Source organism: Panulirus ornatus, chromosome 65, assembly GCF_036320965.1.
Source record: "Panulirus ornatus isolate Po-2019 chromosome 65, ASM3632096v1, whole genome shotgun sequence".
Taxonomy (NCBI): domain Eukaryota; kingdom Metazoa; phylum Arthropoda; class Malacostraca; order Decapoda; family Palinuridae; genus Panulirus; species Panulirus ornatus.
Window position 1 is genome coordinate 4,728,430 of NC_092288.1, and position 18,522 is coordinate 4,746,951.

The window sequence follows — 18,522 nt, forward strand, 5'->3', positions numbered from 1 at the left end:
AACAGAATCTTTAATTTCAAATCCTTTACACTGACTATACTTCCAATCAAAGCCTCACTCCCACTAACTTGTCATTGAATAAACACTACAGCTACAGAAACAGGAAATGCTCCTTGTGTCTGTATCCATAGCTCAATCCTGAAAAAAAGAAAAGGAAAGAAAAAAAGCCATGCATCTATAAAGGATTTTCAGTTAAACCTAGCATTTCAACTCATGATTTCTCACTACACGAAAATCTGAGATACAGGAAATAATCTAACAGGAACATTCTGCTCATGATTATGCAATGATCATGCATATATATATTTAGAAAAACTGTGAGCTAGAAGAAAATATCTATGAAGATAGTGATATGTCTCTCAGTTGAACTGAATTCTTGATAATGGTGGTGACCCAAAATTAATTTAGTATCACCATAAATATGAACTGTCTCTAGATCTCCAATACTAAAGAAATGAATACAGTGCATCAAAAGACTGTATTCTGGGGTATTCCCAACTTTTAACTGCAATGATGATCACTCTCCTTGTGTGTAGGATGATCAAAGAAAATGTATCTTTAAATACAGTGGCTCCAGCCCCTGTACCTGCCTTACTCACAATTTTCTCTTTCTCATGCTAAACATCTGAAACATTTCTACTGAATCTGTAACTCCTTATAACCTATTTCATTAACATACACAAGCCTATTTCTGAACTACACAAGTAATTCAGCATGCACCAAACAGTCATGCACTGTGGTGAAAACTATGGCTTTACCTGTCATGTCAGAAGATGTCACTCCAGTGGTGTTAGCCAGGGGGGGCCTGAAGGAGGATACAGGAAAAGGGATGTGGCAAGAAAGGACAGAGATAATGAAAAAAGAGAATGCTGAGAAGTGGAGAGAAAATCTGAGACAGAGTTTCATAAGAAGATAAGAAGCATATGAGAAAATATGTGCTCCAATCAATATCAGCCATGGCAATTGTATACATCTGTACCTCTAAGAACCTGCAGTAATTTCTCTACACTGCCAAGAAGGATGAAATTTTACATAGAGGAAAGTTGCCTAGACACAAGAAATAATATTAAGGGGTCCTATATCTACAAGTGTTATTCTCAAAACATCGAATAAATACAAAATTAGGGAATGAAGCATCATGTAAACTTTATTTTGGCATTCACCAACAGGTATTAAGTATTCTCTTTTTCATAATGAATCAGATGTCTCAGACTCCTAGCATTGAGTATCACACACAAGTAATCAGTCTTGCTATAAACACAATGAAAATGTTCACAAAAATATTATCTGTAGAATCATCATGAATAGATCTTGAAGTCCCCATCTTTCAAAGTCAGTCATGGAGGTCTCTGGAGTGAGTCAAATTTTCAGTGTTAAAGTACTCTAACAGTACAGCTTACTGAGTAATGAAATTTTCATCTATGAATTAAAATGACAAAGGAATTTATCTTCAAGTTTTCTCTGAAAAGATTAAGAGCCTACCCTCTCAGTCTTTGCTGTTTCTTAGCCGATAATCGATTTAACAACCACTGTGCAAAATACAAGACTCAGTTAGTTGCCACAAAACAACAGGATGAAAATAACACTTAGTGGGGCTCTGGGCTTTTTGCATATGAAGCTGAATTAAAATGAACCATGACCATAAACATAAGCCACTCCAATGCCATATATCAAAGTGTTAATCCTCTCTTTCCCACAACAGTATGGAAAAAAAATTAAGTATTATTTTGTCAATAAGTCTTAGGGATACTCACATCTTCACCATATCCCAAAAAAGCCATTTTGAAAAAAAATTGAGGAAAGCAGCATGTTGGGATATCTAACTTTTCTATATCCTTTTCTATCTCTACAATCTCAGTTTAAATCTTTGAAATTTTCTTTTTGGTGCTAACCCAACTAAATAAGAAAAGTCTTCCTTCAAATATATATGCTTTCATGTAAATGATTTCAATAAATGCTCATCTATAAAAATAAACTCTTTCAGTCTGCCATGAACAAGTGAGGTAATTGTATGTTCAAGTTCTGTGGTCAAGCAAACTGAAGTAGATACTAACATTTAGCTACTTTTAGCTTTTGACATATTCAGAAAATCTAAAGAAAATTCCTTTATACAACCATAAAATGTTAAGCCAGTGACCCTTTCAGAGACAATAAAAAACAAAGTCAACAGTTACTAAGAGGGAATAATGTCTCCTCTATAATCTGAGCTTATTCAAATATACATGCAAGAGAAGAGTGGAAAAAAGGATGGGATGGGAGAGAGGGATACATGTATAAGGTGGGAAGAAATGAAAGTGTGGTGACCTCTACATCTATCTATCTATATTTTTGACACTCATTCTCTCTGGGAACTCCCATCAACATAGTGGCCACAGCAAAATTACTTCTGTGGAAGGTGTTATGAATGTATGGTAGAAGGATGGGAAGAAAGCAAATAAAAGCAGCGAGGAGTTTTTATTAAGAGTGTGTGTGTATTTGAGTAGGTTGAGAGGAGGGTTAGTGGTTCCAGGTGAAACTGAGTCTGCACCAGGGGTGTGGCTGTTTATGGAGGGGTTGGTGAAAGAGGTAAATTCAAGAGTCTAGGAGATGGACAGGTATGCGTATTCTGGAGGGGTTACGGAGTTTAAGATTGGTGAAAGAGGTAAATTCAAGAGTCTCAGAGATGGGCAGGTATGCATATTCTGGAGGGGTTACAGAGTTTAAGAATTAAGTCAGCTGTTTGCTGACGATATGGTGCTGAAGGCAGATTCAAGTGATAAACTGTAGAAATTAATGTATGAGTTTGGGAGTGTGTGATAGGAGAAATATGAGAGTAAATGTGAATAAAAGCATGATAATTGTGTTTAGCAGCACAAAGAGATGGGTTAGCTGGGGTGTGAGACTGAATGGAGAAATCTTTGAGGAAGTGAAGAGTTTTAGATACTTAGGAGTGGGCTTAACAGTGAATGGAACAATGGAAGCAGAGGTTCACTTGTAAAGTGGGTGCAGGAACAATGATTCTGGGAGCTTTGAGGAACATGTGGAAAGAGAAGTCACCATCAAGGAGTGCAAAAATGAGTGTGTTTGAAGGTATTGTAGTCCTAACAATGTGGTATGGATGAGGCATGAGCTATAGATAAGAATGTACAAAAGTGTTGGAAACTAAATATTTGAGGACAATATGTGACACAAGAAGGGTTGACTGAGAAAGTAATGATAGGGTAAGAGAGAGGTGTGGTAATGAGAAGAATAAGGTTGAAAGAAATGAAGGAGTTGTGCTGAAATGGTTTAGAATTAAGGAAAGAATGGGTGAGAAGAAGTTGACAATGAGGATTTATCTATCAGAAGGGGTAAACCAAACTGGAGATGGAAGGATAGAGCAAATAATATTCTAAGTACTTGGGACCTGAACATGTAGATGGGTGGATGATATGCAGAGGATTGAGTGAAATGGATCAATGTGGCATACAGGGGAAAATGTGCTGCCAATGGATTGAACCAGAGCATGTGAAACAGCCAAGGAAAACTACAGAAAGGTTTGTAGGGCCTGGTCGTGGATAGTGGTGCCATGGTTTTGGAGTATCACGAAGGACAGCTAGAAAATGGATTTGAACGAATGAGACATTTTTCTTTTCTATTCCTGACACTACCTCACAAGTGTGGGACATGGCAAACAAGTATGGAAAAAACATCTATCTATATTCATCCCAATACAATTTCTGTAAAAAAGTTCTGGTGTTACCCAGGACCTCTTTATAAAGGAACCTGTGGCCCAAGGGCACACTTCTTCCAGTAGCAGAGTTAGGAGTAGTAGAGTTAGAAGTTCTTTCATGAGACTCTGCTCCTAAAGATACTGCCTTGCCATAGATGACTTTTCATTTGTGGTGTAAACTCTTGAGGCAGAGTCTGGTGACAACTATACATACATACATATATATATATTTTTCTTCTTTTCTTTTAAACTATTTGCCATTTCCCGCGTTAGCGAGGTAGCGTTAAGAACAGAGGACTGGGCCCCTTTTGGAATATCCTCACCTGGCCCCCTCTGTTCCTTCTTTTGGAAAAATTAAAAAAAAAAAAACGAGAGGGGAGGATTTCCAGCCCCCCGCTCCCTCCCCTTTTAGTCGCCTTCTATGACACGCAGGGAATACGTGGGAAGTATTCTTAATCCCCTATCCCCAGGGATAATATATATATATATAAATTTTTCTCTTTTTTTTTCTTCAAAAGAAGAATATATATATATATATATATATATATATATATATATATATATATATATATTTTTTTTTTCATACTATTCGCCATTTCCCGCATTAGCGAGGTAGTTTTAAGAACAGAGGACTGGGCCTTTGAGGGAATATCCTCATATGGCCCCCTTCTCTGTTCCTTCTTTTGGAAAATTTAAAAAAAAATGAGAGGGGAGGATTTCCAGCCCCCCGCTACATATATATATATATATATATATATATATATATATATATATATATATATATATATATATATATATATATTTTTTTTTTTTTTTTTCAAACTATTTGCCATTTCCCATGTTAGCGAGGTAGCGTTAAGAACAAAGTACTGGGCCTTTGAGGGAATATCCTCACCTGGTCCCCTTCTCTGTTCCTTCTTTTGGAAAATTAAAAAAAAACAAGAGGGGAGGATTTCCAGCCCCCCCCAGCTCCCTTCCCTTTAGCCGCCTTCTATGACACGCAGGGAACACGTGGGAAGCTTTCTCCCCTATCCCCAGGCATTCGCAAGGTAGCCTTGAGAACAGAGGAATGAGCTTTTGAGGGGATATCTTCACTTGGCCCCCTTCTCTGTTCCTTTGTTTGGAAAATTAAAACGAGAGGGGAGGATTTCCAGCCACCTGCTCCCTCCCCTTTTAGTTGCCTTCTACGACATGCACAAGGCAACTAAAAGGGGAGGGAGCAGGGGGCTGGAAATCCTCCCCTTCCAATTTTACTTTTTCCAAAAGAAGTAAGAGAGAAGGGAAGGGGGCAAAGTGAGGATATTCCCTCTAAAGCTCAGTCCTTTGTTCTTAACACTACCTCACTAACAAGGGAAATGGCAAATATGTATGAAAAGAAAAAAAAATATATACATATACATATATCATCATTATCATTATACTTAATCACTGTTTCCCACATCAGCGAGGCAGTGTGCCAGGAAACAAACAAAGAATGGCCCAACCACTCATATACACATCTATATACGTAAATGCCCATACACGCACATATACATAACAACATGTATATACATAAACATTATTTTGTTTTATATATTATACTTTGTCGCTGTCTCCCGTGTTAGCAAGGTAGCGCAAGGAAACAGATGAAAGAATGGCCCAACCCACCCACATACACATGTATATACATAAACACCCACACACGCACACATACATACGTATACATTTCAATGTATATAAACATATAGATACACAGACATATACATATATATACATGTACATATTCATACATGCTAGCTTCATCCATTCCTGCTGCCACCCTGCCACACATGAAATGGCACCCCCTTCCCCCGCGTGCATGTGAGATAGCGCTATGGAAAGACTATAAAGGCCACATTCGTTCACACTCAGCCTCTAGCTGTCATGTGTAATGCATCAAAACCACAGCTCCCTTTCCAAATCCAGGCCACACAAAACTTTCCATGCCTTACCCCAGACACTTCACATGACCTGGTACAATCCACTGACATACATATACATACACAGACATAATTCATGCTTGTCTTCATCCATTCCTGTTGCTGCCCTGCCACACAGGATATGGCATTGCTCCACCTGCCTGTAGCTACATCATCACAAGAGAAAAGTTATCTTCAGAATGGGTGTATCTTATCAAGAAACTTTACTCTAAAAAGTCCATGCTTTTCCTCCTTCTGATTGCAGTAGAGCCCTTAAGCTGCAAAAACCTTTTAACAGTGGTCTGGAGTTCTAATGATTAATGAAAACAGTCGGATAAAACAGAATGGTATGGGTAAATAAGGAGATTTTTGGGTGACAATGGTGGACTCTAACAGTTTGGGATAAGTTGAAGGTTTCAGGAATGAAAGAGAGAGAGAGAGAGAGAGAAGAGAGAGAAAAAAAAGACCCACAACAGTAAGAGCCTAGTACATAAAAAGATGATGGGGGTGGTCAGGAAAGGAGGAGGAAGTGTGAGACACTGGTGGAAGAAATGGAGATACTGGAGCAATGAGAGATATTCCACAGTTACTAATGTCCCTTGACTTATAGGCAATAAGTTCTATAATAGGGAAGCCTATGTCTATCCTACAGAAGAGGAAGAAACAAGGATTAAAATCATACTATGCAAGGAAGAGTGAAAAACAAAGAATTCATAAGACAAAGCTTGGTTAAGATTAAACAAGGTGGTGAGATGCAGTAGCAGTGAAACGCGACAGAAGATTGGCAGAGGTCATTTTAAGCTGTGTCAAGGAGGAAGACTTGGATATTCTTGTTAAAGTGCTATGTACTCTGTCATTTATATGTCAGTATAAACAAACCAAACATATCAAGTTATACAGCATGGTGGAAGAAACAATAATTGATGTGATATGCAGTGCATACAATGTTTCATGTGATTATAAAGGAAATAAGGGGAACAATGAGATGCAAAGAAAACAGTACATTGTATCAAGATAATAGCATCAGTGATAAAACAGAGTCAAAGGAGGAGGGAGAGGTGTGGAAAGAAAAAACAAGCAACATGGTTAGTATTAGTACTTAGCAATAATAAATCTTAGCAAGTTAGTGCAGTTAGTGCAAAATTGTACCAGGGCTGAATGTTCTATGGTACCTACTACTATGACACAGTTAGCAAGTATCTGTTGTGAGGCAATAGTATAGCAAAGAAAAATAACTAAGCGCAACACCCCATATGTATACAAAGCACTAAAACATACACAATACTTACAATTTACTACATGAACTACGGCTAACTTCTTTTGCCTTCAGTGAAAGAACTATGGTTATAAAAATTTTTTTGTATAACTGATTAATTTCATGCACAATTCAGCCATATATCAAACAATAAGGATGTCTTTCAGCAGCATTATGAAGATCACTGGTTCTTGATATTTGGATATGAAAGTTTAAGCTGTGTAAATGATTTTTCTTTCAAAAGCAGTATGATCACTATACCTCATATCTGTACCATAACAAAGTTAAGTGATGTACTACCTACGTAATCCTAAGGTTCTTTTAACTTGACTCAGAGTTAAGTAATATGTGTAATATTTTTCAAATTCAGTTACTGTATTAATAATAAAAAATACAAAAGACTGTAAAAAAGATGATCTGATGATCTGAACAAGTCAATACACTTTATCTGTATTCTCAAATCTCTATACAGCATTTCTTGGTATTACTAGTTACTCATTCAATTAGTACATGATTCACTTTAAAATTTAGTGTTTTTACCCCATGAATGCTTTTAATCTGATTCCCACACATAAACCCAAAATATGACAATATATATATATATATATATATATATATATATATATATATATATATATATATATATATTTTTTTTTTTTTACCAAAGGACTTTTAAAACTAATCTTATTCCTGCACATAAACCCAAAATATGACAATATGTATTTCTTTTTACACTTAAGGACTTCTAAAAACTTCCTTTGAATAACTTAAGTAAAAAAAAAAAATACAGCTTAAATGGCAAGAATCACCCATAGATGTATTGGGCAACACTCAAAGTTCATGAACTATTCTTAAATTACATGAGGCACTCTCAACTGCAATGGACTACTCTCAAAGTCATTTTATAGATACTGAATTCCTCTCATATAAGATTGCCCTTCCACTGTCAGATCCACTGTAGGGGAAACATTTTTCATGAAAAGAACAACTGTTGACCTGAAAAGAATGTCAGGTGACTTATAACTCATGAAAGAAATCAACTGTTCTCAAAACCAATATAAATCATTCTCATGAAACAATCTTTTAGAAAGGAAATACACTGCTTTTCTGATAAAAACTAATGATTGGCATATCTCATATGAACATAACACTGAATGAAATTATGTAGTGCAGCAGTTAACTCTTACATGATATATACCGCTGTTAAAACAGTGCATTACTTTCACATGAGATAAAGACTAAATGAAAATAGGGAAAAATTTCCTGCGGAAAAAGGTGCTTTATGATGTTATATAAACATGAGCTAATGACAAATAAGTGGTTTTCAATTTTTTCAATTTTCTTCTACTGAGTCAAAACGTGTGTCATTATACATTATTATTTTTTTTTCATTTTGCTTTGTCGCTGTCCCCCGTGTTTGCGAGGTAGCGCAAGGAAACAGACGAAAGAAATGGCCCAACCCACCCCCATACACAGTGTATATACATACACGTCCACACACGCAAATATACATACCTATACATCTCAATGTACACATATATATACACACACAGACACATACATATATACTCATGCACACAATTCACACTGTCTGCCTTTATTCATTCCCATCGCCACCCCGCCACACATAAAATAACAACCCCCTCCCCCCTGCATGTGTGCAAGGTAGCATTAGGAAAAGACAACAAAGGCCACATTCGTTCACACTCAGTCTCTAGCTGTCATGTAATAATGCACCGAAACCACAGCTCCCTTCCCACATCCAGGCCCCACAGAACTTTCCATGGTTTACCCCAGGCTTCACATGCCCTCATTCAATCCATTGACAGCACGTCAACCCCGGTATACCACATCATTCCAATTCACTCTATTCCTTGCATGCCTTTCACCCTCCTGCTTGTTCAGGCCCCGATCACTCAAAATCTTTTTCACTCCATCTTTCCACCTCCAATTTGGTCTCCCACTTCTCCTTCCCTCCACCTCTGACACATATATCCTCTTGGTCAATCTTTCCTCACTCATTCTCTCCATGTGACCAAACCATTTCAAAACACCCTCTTCTGCTCTCTCAACCACACTTTTTATTACCACACATCTCTCTTACCCTTACAATACTTACTCGATCAAACCACCTCATACCACATATTGTCCTCAAACATCTCATTTCCAGCACATCCACCCTCCTGCACACAACTCTATCCATAGCCCATGCCTCGCAATCATATAACATTGTTGGAACCACTATTCCTTCAAACATACCCATTTTTGCTTTCCGAGATAATGTTCTTGACTTCCACACATTCTTCAACGCTCTTAGAACTTTCGCCCCCTCCCCCACCCTATGATTCACTTCCGCTTCCATGGTTCCATCCGCTGCTAAATCCACTCCCAGATATCTAAAACACTTAACTTCCTCCAGTTTTTCTCCATTCAAACTTACCTCCCAGTTGACTTGTCCCTCAACCCTACTGTACCTAATAACCTTGCTCTTATTCACACTTACTCTCAGCTTCCTTCTTTCACACACTTTACCAAACTCAGTCACCAGCTTCTGCAGTTTCTCACATGAATCAGCCACCAGCGCTGTATCATCAGCGAACAACTACTGACTCACTTCCCAAGCTCTCTCATCCACAACAGACTGCATACTTGCCCCTCTTTCCAAAACTCTTGCATTCACCTCCCTAACAACCCCATCCATAAACAAATTAAACATCCATGCAGACATCACACACCCCTACCGCAAACCTACATTCACTGAGAACCAATCACTTTCCTCTCTTCCTACATGTACACATGCCTTACATCCTTGATAAAAACTTTTCACTGCTTCCAACAACTTGCCTCCCACACCATATATTTTTAATTCCTTCCACAGAGCATCTCTATAAACTCTATCATATGCCTTCTCCAGATCCATAAATGCTACATACAAATCCATTTGCTTTTCTAAGTATTTCTCACATACATTCTTCAAAGCAAACACCTGATCCACACATCCTCTACCACTTCTGAAACCACACTGCTCTTCCCCAATCTGATGCTCTGTAAATGCCTTCAACCTCTCAATCGATACCCTCCCATATAATATCCCAGGAATACTCAACAAACTTATACCTCTGTAATTTGAGCACTCACGCCTCCCCTCTCGTTTTTTTTAATTTTCCAAAAGAAGGAACAGAGAAGGGGGTCGAGTGAGGATATTCCCTCAAAGGCCCAGTCCTCTGTTCTTAACGCTACCTCGCCTATGCGGGAAATGGCGAATAGTTTGAATATATATATATATATATATATATATATATATATATATATATATATTTTTTTTTTTTTCTTTTTTCTTTTAAACTATTCGCCATTTCCCGCGTTAGCGAGCTAGCGTTAACAACAGAGGACTGGGCCTTTTGTGGAATATCCTCACCTGGCCCCCTCTGTTCCTTCTTTTGGAAAATTACAAAAAAAAAAAAAAAAAAAAAAAAAAAAAAAAAAAAACGAGAGGGGAGGATTTCCAGCCCCCCCGCTCCCTCCCCTTTTAGTCGCCTTCTACGACACGCAGGGAATACGTGGGAAGTACTCTTAATCCCCTATCCCAAGGGATATATATATATATATATATATATATATATATATATATATATATATATATATATATACATATATATATATATATATATATTTTTTTTTTTTTATACTTTGTCGCTGTCTCGCGCGTTTGCGAGGTAGCACAAGGAAACAGACGAAAGAAATGGCCCAACCCCCCCATACACATGTACATACACACGTCCACACACGCAAATATACATACCTACACAGCTTTCCATGGTTTACCCCGGACGCTTCACATGCCTTGATTCAATCCACTGACAGCACGTCAACCCCTGTATACCACATCGCTCCAATTCACTCTATTCCTTGCCCTCCTTTCACCCTCCTGCATGTTCAGGCCCCGATCACACAAAATCCTTTTCACTCCATCTTTCCACCTCCAATTTGGTCTCCCTCTTCTCCTCGTTCCCTCCACCTCCGACACATATATCCTCTTGGTCAATCTTTCCTCACTCATTCTCTCCATGTGCCCAAACCATTTCAAAACACCCTCTTCTGCTCTCTCAACCACGCTCTTTTTATTTCCACACATCTCTCTTACCCTTACGTTACTTACTCGATCAAACCACCTCACACCACACATTGTCCTCAAACATCTCATTTCCAGCACATCCATCCTCCTGCGCACAACTCTATCCATAGCCCACGCCTCGCAACCATACAACATTGTTGGAACTACTATTCCTTCAAACATACCCATTTTTGCTTTCCGGGATAATGTTCTCGACTTCCACACATTTTTCAAGGCTCCCAAAATTTTTGCCCCCTCCCCCACCCTATGATCCACTTCCGCTTCCATGGTTCCATCCGCTGACAGATCCACTCCCAGATATCTAAAACACTTCACTTCCTCCAGTTTTTCTCCATTCAAACTCACCTCCCAATTGACTTGACCCTCAACCCTACTGTACCTAATAACCTTGCTCTTATTCACATTTATATATATATATATATATATATATATATATATATATATATATATATATATATATATATAAATATATATATATATATATATATATATATATATATATATATATATATATATATATATATATATATATATATATGGCCCAATCACTCATATACAAATATATACACACAAATGCCCATACATGCACATATACATGCATAGACATATATACACATGTACATAATTATACTTGCTTGCCTTCATTCATTCCTGGCACTATCCCGCCCCACAGGAAACAGCATCACTACCCCTTGCTTCAGCGAGGTAGCGCCAAAAAACAGGCAAAAAAGGCCACATTTGTTCAGTCTCTAGCTGTCATGCGTAGCATATATATGATTTTTTTCCCTCTATGGCTCATTCATCTTGTTCTTGATACTATCTTGATAATGCAGGAAATGGCAAATATATATGAAGAAAATGTGTGTGTGTGTGTGTGTGTGTGCATCTAGGCAGGAAATCTCTCAAACATATCTTATTGAATATGACTGCTAATTCAGCATTTATTGATTTCTTGCTATTGTTCTGAATTTGTTTAATGATTCTCTTATACTGCTTTTGTACTGAGCAGTATAAGAGAATTGTTTGACAAGTTGAGAACATAAGCAAGAAACTGATAAACACTGAATTAGCAGTCACATCAAATGAAAAATATTTTCTTTTCATACATGTTCGCCATTTCCTGCATGAGCGAGGTAACATCAAGAACAGATGACAGAGCCTTAGAGGAAAAAATTCCTCACTTGGCTCCTTGCTCTGTTCCTTCTTTCATAAAATATCACAGGAAGGGAAGATTTCCAGCCATCTACTCCCATCCCTCTTAGTCAGCTTCTATGCCATGCAAGGAATACGTGGGCAGTGTTCTTTCTTCCCTATCCCAAGTGATAACATTTGTGTAAGTGTGTGTGTTTAAAGTATACAGTAAACATGTTATTTCTATGTGAAATGTTACAAGCAATTATCATCTGACATAGTAGAATAATCTTGGAATAACATTCCAGATGGAAAGTCTACACTGCAAATTATATAAGCCAGATGTAAAGAGGGAATAATTGCAGTAAGTTATCAATGTATCACCTTCAAATCCAATCCTATATACATGAGGTGGATCAGATGTATGCATCCTCTAGGCTAACTCACAGATACAGTACCTATAGTTTGTGTCTGGTGCATTAAACTGAACAAAGATTTCCATACTGCCGGTATAGCAGTAGTAAAATAAATAGCTTACTTCTTCAGAGAATGAAAATTTTCCATATCAATAAACACAGGAGCTAAATGTTTCATTTCTCATGAAAAGGGTGAAATTAAAAGCACAAATTCAAAAATATAAATGGAGGTGATACGTTAAAAAAACAACCAGTGAACCAACAAGCCAAAAGTGTGGCCCTGCCTCTGTGTGATGTATGAAAAGGACAAACAATCAGTAATACACTCGTACATGCTACCTTACTCAACACATCCATTTTTCCATTTTTCACAGCCAAATGTGTACATAGTGAAAATTAAAACTCACAGCACATGCTAATAATATTAGCAAAATATGTTACGATTTCATGCAAGTAAAGAGTAAAACAGAATCGATGGATTCTGCAGATTTTACTAGTAAAATTGTGGTGTTCAGTTAAGATGCAGAAATTCAACAAGGTACTGAAAAATGCTGTACATTTATAAATCATAAACACCCTAATTTGTGGCATGATGCTACACCAAGCTTCAGAATATCTATGATCAGTTCAATTATTACCTTTCTAAGCCTTCAAACAACTATCCATTGCTATAAGCACTAATGTCTCCAAAGTTTTCAAATTTCTAAAATCTAATTTACTAAAGCATTTAGAATCTTAAGTCATCCTTCTAACTACCAATATGGTTTTAGTAAGGAGAGATCCAAGGGTGATACACTTCCTGTGCTTCTGGTGTCGGGTCATTTTCTTAGAGAGACAAAGAAATCCTAAGTCATAACTCTAAATATCCTAGAAGCTTCTGATAAGGTGTGGCAGCAATGTCTGATCTTTCAGCTCCCTTCTTTAATGTTTCTTTGCTAACTCTGCTTTCTGATAATTAGCTTTTTCCCTGTTTTTTCTGCTTTAGTTATGTTTAAGGTGGTCTGCCTCCAACCTTCATCCTCATTTCAAAAAGTGATCTTTTTTTAACATATAATTCACTCATAAGCTGAAGACTTAATTATGCTTTCCTCATATCTTTCAAATCTGTTCCTTCCTTTCTTGCGTAATCTATATCTTATCTTTCACAGTTTTGGCAAATTCAAATCTAGTAAGATTTCCCTGAGGTGAAGTAATCATGCTAAACTAAAAGCCATTACGAATCTAATTTTTCCCCTTTATCAACCAAAACCTCTCCACAACTTTTCCATCACTTTAGATGCCCATATCATTGCAACACTCAATACAACAAGCTTTCTTGATATCATTATAACTAACTGATCAGGAAACCCCCTCTTATCTAATACCTACATAACTGTGATCAACTTGGATACCATCTTTTTTTTTATTAACTAAGACTGCCTCCAAAATTTTGGAAGTATTGTTCAGATAGGAAACATATTCTTCATCTCAGTTACTCTGATTATAAGGACTGATCTGTTCTTTGTAAAGAATACTGCTCTTAAATCTTGTTTAAAATAATTTTGCAAAAGAGTTGAGCTTACAGCAACATGATGGATTAATATTTCCTATCTGTTTTCAAAACATGAGCCATTCTACTCTTTGCTGACTAATGTTTTGAGTCATTCTACTCTTTACTGACTAGTTAGTTCTCTTACTTTCATCAACAAAATGACTGCTTTTTATTCCTATGAGCTGGCTGTCACCAAGCTTTCATCATCAACTTGGCAATCCATTATGCATTGTCCCATAAATACTGTGGGGCCATGGGCAACTCATGATTAACTAAGACCAATCTTCTTTCACAAAAAAATCATACAATTAGTTCTCTTTTTCACTATCTTTTGCCTTTTTTTCTTCTTTCAATGCTTGATATTGGTGAAGGCTTCTATCTACTTGCATGCAAAATTAAGACACACTGACTTAAAAGACTAAAATGCAAGATATCAAATACTTTCAAAGTGCTAATCACATATTTGAAACTTAGTAGCAAACCAAAGCATAACAAGAAGCACCAGCAAATATTTAGTTAAGCTAGAAGATAGCATACACCCAAAGTCACACTAGACTGCCTGAGGATCCTTTCAGACCAGTATTCTTATAACATACCAAAAAGATAGAGTAGCGAAGCATTCAACATGAACTTACATAAACATGAATTCAGAGGAGAGGCTAGAGATAGCATGCAGGCCACGGGTGAAGCTCAAGCGGGATTTGTCTTGCCTAGGTTCCTCTCTCGGGGGTCTTAGCTCCTCACTGTCCATCTCTATACTACTGCAAGGCAGCCACTTCGTGCTGTGACTCAGAAGGTATAGCATAATGCAGTCATGCAAGATTTGACTTATTTCAGCTCAATAACAGCCTCTTCAGTTGAAAACAAACATAAAGGTATTAAGGAACTCGCATTATCACGAGGAAACAATAATGTGAAAAGATTCAAGTATCCTGAAACAAATTCTTTCTGCTATGAAAGCATAAATGCTTCAACATTAATATTACACAATACTGAGCTTCAAGCAGGAAAGATGAAATACATTTAGGGATGCTTTCACTAAAGATAATCTTATGGTAACATAAAAAACTTGTCTTACAAATATGTCTTAATTTTTGAGGAACAGCATTGCTTTGCATGAGAATCAAAGAAATGATACATCAATGATGTATTCATCATATCTCTCCTGAAAAAAGAGGTGAGACAGTACTAACCATGTATCTCCTATGTGTCTCTGGAGTGGAGGACTGGAAATCTTTCTCTCCTATATGACTATTTTTCTTAATGAAGGAAAAGAGGATGGAACAAAGGATAGTCTTTCTTTGAAAGCACAAATTGGAGTGTTTGAATGTGCACTGTTGTAAACAAAAAGAAGAGATGCTGTGTTTCAAGAGAGAAACAAAACTGAGGAGTATTGGGGTACAGTGGTTTGGGAATGTTTTGGGAATATGGTCTACAGTTAATCAGATGGACAAGAGTAAAAGTGGGAAAATTCTGGTGTGGGATGAGTTGTGGAACTGTGTTAAAGAGTGCAGAGAATGAGTTCTAAGATGATGTGGATTACCCTAAAAGTAGACAATGAATGGTGCATGACTGATAGTGCTTAAGTACAAAGTGGTAAAGGAAGATAAGGAAGACAAACAATTTTGAAGGAGCTGAATGAGAACTCTGGCAGTCATAATGCAAGGGTATGATTACAGTATACAGGATCTGGATGACTGACATGGTAAATGGGAGACATGGTCCCTGGTGAAAATGAAAGTGGAAAAAACTTGTCAACCTGTGTGCCGAAAGAGAAATGGTGATCAGGAATCAATGGTTTAGGAAAAGGGGCGTACATATATTCTAATGGGTGAGTGGGGTTGATATCAACACTTTTAATGGATTACATGTTAAGTGACAGGTATGCAAAAGAGTGTTGGATGTAAACATGCACAGAGGGTTGGAATGGAATGTCAGATCATTTCTCAGTGCACAGGTATAAATTTGTTGGCTGGTGTAGATTACTATGTATCTTTCTCTTCTTTCTAGGCTGTGAAGTTTGGGTCCTTTCAATATATCATGATCATTTAAATGCTCCATTCCTCAATTCTGTTGTTGTTTCTGAAGTCTTTTTAACTTCCCCATTTTAGTTTGTTTTGATGGCAAAGGTAAAGGAAGCTTTGGGATACTGGAGACTGGAGCTTGAACTTTTTGCAGGGCAAAATATACATTACAAAGAGATCTGAAGCAATATGGCATATGAAGGGTACTGTGTTGTGAATGGGGAGAATTAGGGCACATGTAGTGGAACAAGTAAACCACAGTGTAGTCTGTGGGATTTGGCTGTGGATAGTGGAAAGACAGAAACTATGTAAAAATGAGCCTGTTGTCTGGCTGCTCCTGATGTGACAATGAGAGGGACAGGAATGAAAATTAGGTATGCAGGAAAAACAGAGTTCATTATAGACAAACTTACATTGTAGTTATGTGATCTGGCTGTACTGTCTTTGTAGGAGAATACTGTAATAAGTGATACTAAAGATTCCAGCATGCACACACTTAAGTTTGTTGCCAGTTCACCTGAATTTTATTGCCGTTTCACATTTTTAATAAAGAGCTAGGTCAAAGGTGTATGAGCAAATTTCTCTAGCATTGTTCACTTGACTGTTGCAAACTTTCCAGCACTGCGAATATTTGTTTACCCCTCTTTACATCTGTTTGTTTGTCTCTCTCTTTTCAGTCTTTCTGCAGATGCATGTCTGCCACTAGTGCTTTCTTTCTCCCTTGAAGTTTCAGTTCCAAGGTGGTAAAAAAAAGCCACATTAAACCACAGAATGAGTGATATAAAGTCTCCTTAAATATTAAACTCTTAAGAGAAAAAGCTAGGTTTTAAAAGATGAAAAAACATTTTCTCTCTAAGGTGGTATCCCATGCAAATGAGATAAATTTCACGGGAATAAATGGTGTGGACCTTCTACTCCTAACCTCCAGTGAGGGGGCACTAGCCTTTCTCACCCTTTGTGAACCACTTAAATGTGATTATAGCTGCTTAACCCCATTCAGCCCAGCTCTTGGCCAATTAGCAACCTCCACTAGGCTGACATCTTCAACCCACTTATTGCTGGCCTCCTGGCACTCACAGTTCATGAATCAAGGCTGCTAACAAAAGGTTGGTCGCAATAGGTAGCGAGAGAGAGAGGTAAAAGAAAAAAAAGAAAAAAAAGGAAGGCAGTGTAATGTAAGAAAAACAGAAAAAATTGCTAATGGGACACTGCCTGAGAGATTTTTTTAATTTTCAAAACATATTTCTCTCTTCTGCAGTCTGTTCCACAAGCATGACAGCATACACATATGAAAATGAAGGGTTAGGAGGTAATAAAAAATATCAACATGAATTGGAGGTGCACTGGATAATGACTCTTATGAAGAAGGAAACTCCAGAGTCATACAATGTACAACATACAAGATCTAAACTAAGGTGCAATCTGATGAAGGATGAAGAGGAGTGCCAAAGACTCCATCCTTATTCCTCTGTGAAAGGTTCTGAAGAAGGATAAGGCAGAGGACACCTTTCTTACCGAGCCAAAGACATGAGTTTCTTAATATAAGTGGAGATCCCTCTAACTGCAGGAAGTTTCATGGTTCCAAGGTGTACAAAATCAATATTCCCCTCAGTTCTTGCAGGGGAAGTCCAAAAGGATGCCAAGAGATTCATCCAGGTATAAGGCATTCTGCTCTTCACCTGGCAAGAAGCTATGTTGTGGGAACATAACTGAAGACTTAGCATGATGCCCTTGAAAGATCTGCCTTAGAAAGGCCTCTGCCTCTGGCAAAGTTGGACATCAATGCACCTAGGGTCTTCCTTTTCAGAGGAGTGTGAAACAAATGGCAAAACCATCTAGAGCTTTTCCTTTCAAGAATGGGAGTAAGAGTACTAAACTCTTTCTCCTCCAATCACTTTCCTTTAAGCAAATAAGGCTAATAACAGCAGCTTTCTTCATACTGAATGTTCCAAAAAATTTACTTTTAAGAACCTTCTAAATGGACTCATGGTGAACATGGTCACAGAAGGGTGTGGATGAAACAATTCTAACTGCTCTCCTTTATCAAAACAGGACAGTCTATTGTATGTACTGTAGCTCTGATATAAGAGAATGCATAAAAGTCACTTTGCATGAAATGGAAAGGCAAGTCCAAAGACTTCTAATGAGCCCTAATTTAATCAAATGCTCTGTTAGTGAGGACCAGGATTCACATATGGCAGAAGAATCTGCAGATAATTTTAGTAAACCTTCAGGATGATATAAAGTATATATGATGAATTAAACAACACTCAGGTTAAACATCTCATCCCATTTGATTTGGCAAGGCCTGAGGAAACGTCGATCAGTAATTAAAAAGGGAACTCCCTTCTTCCTTTACCTATGGGACTGCTCTGGAGAAAGTTCAAGAAATACTGATTATT

At 37.5% G+C, this 18,522-nt stretch overlaps 1 protein-coding gene across 5 annotated transcripts in view; it reads right to left on the reverse strand.

Moving 5' to 3' along the window:
* The window catches only part of mbc (myoblast city), a 99,331-nt gene that overhangs the window by 12,053 nt on the left and 68,756 nt on the right, over nucleotides 1-18,522 (reverse strand). For 3 of the 5 annotated variants that reach the window (XM_071657890.1, XM_071657892.1, XM_071657891.1), the window contains one exon: nucleotides 14,732-14,878. The exons of the other annotated variants lie outside the window; for them this stretch is intronic. In XM_071657890.1, coding sequence (XP_071513991.1) covers nucleotides 14,732-14,878 — 147 coding nt within the window. The remainder of the gene's footprint in view (nucleotides 1-14,731; nucleotides 14,879-18,522) is intronic. 5 annotated transcript variants of the gene reach the window in all.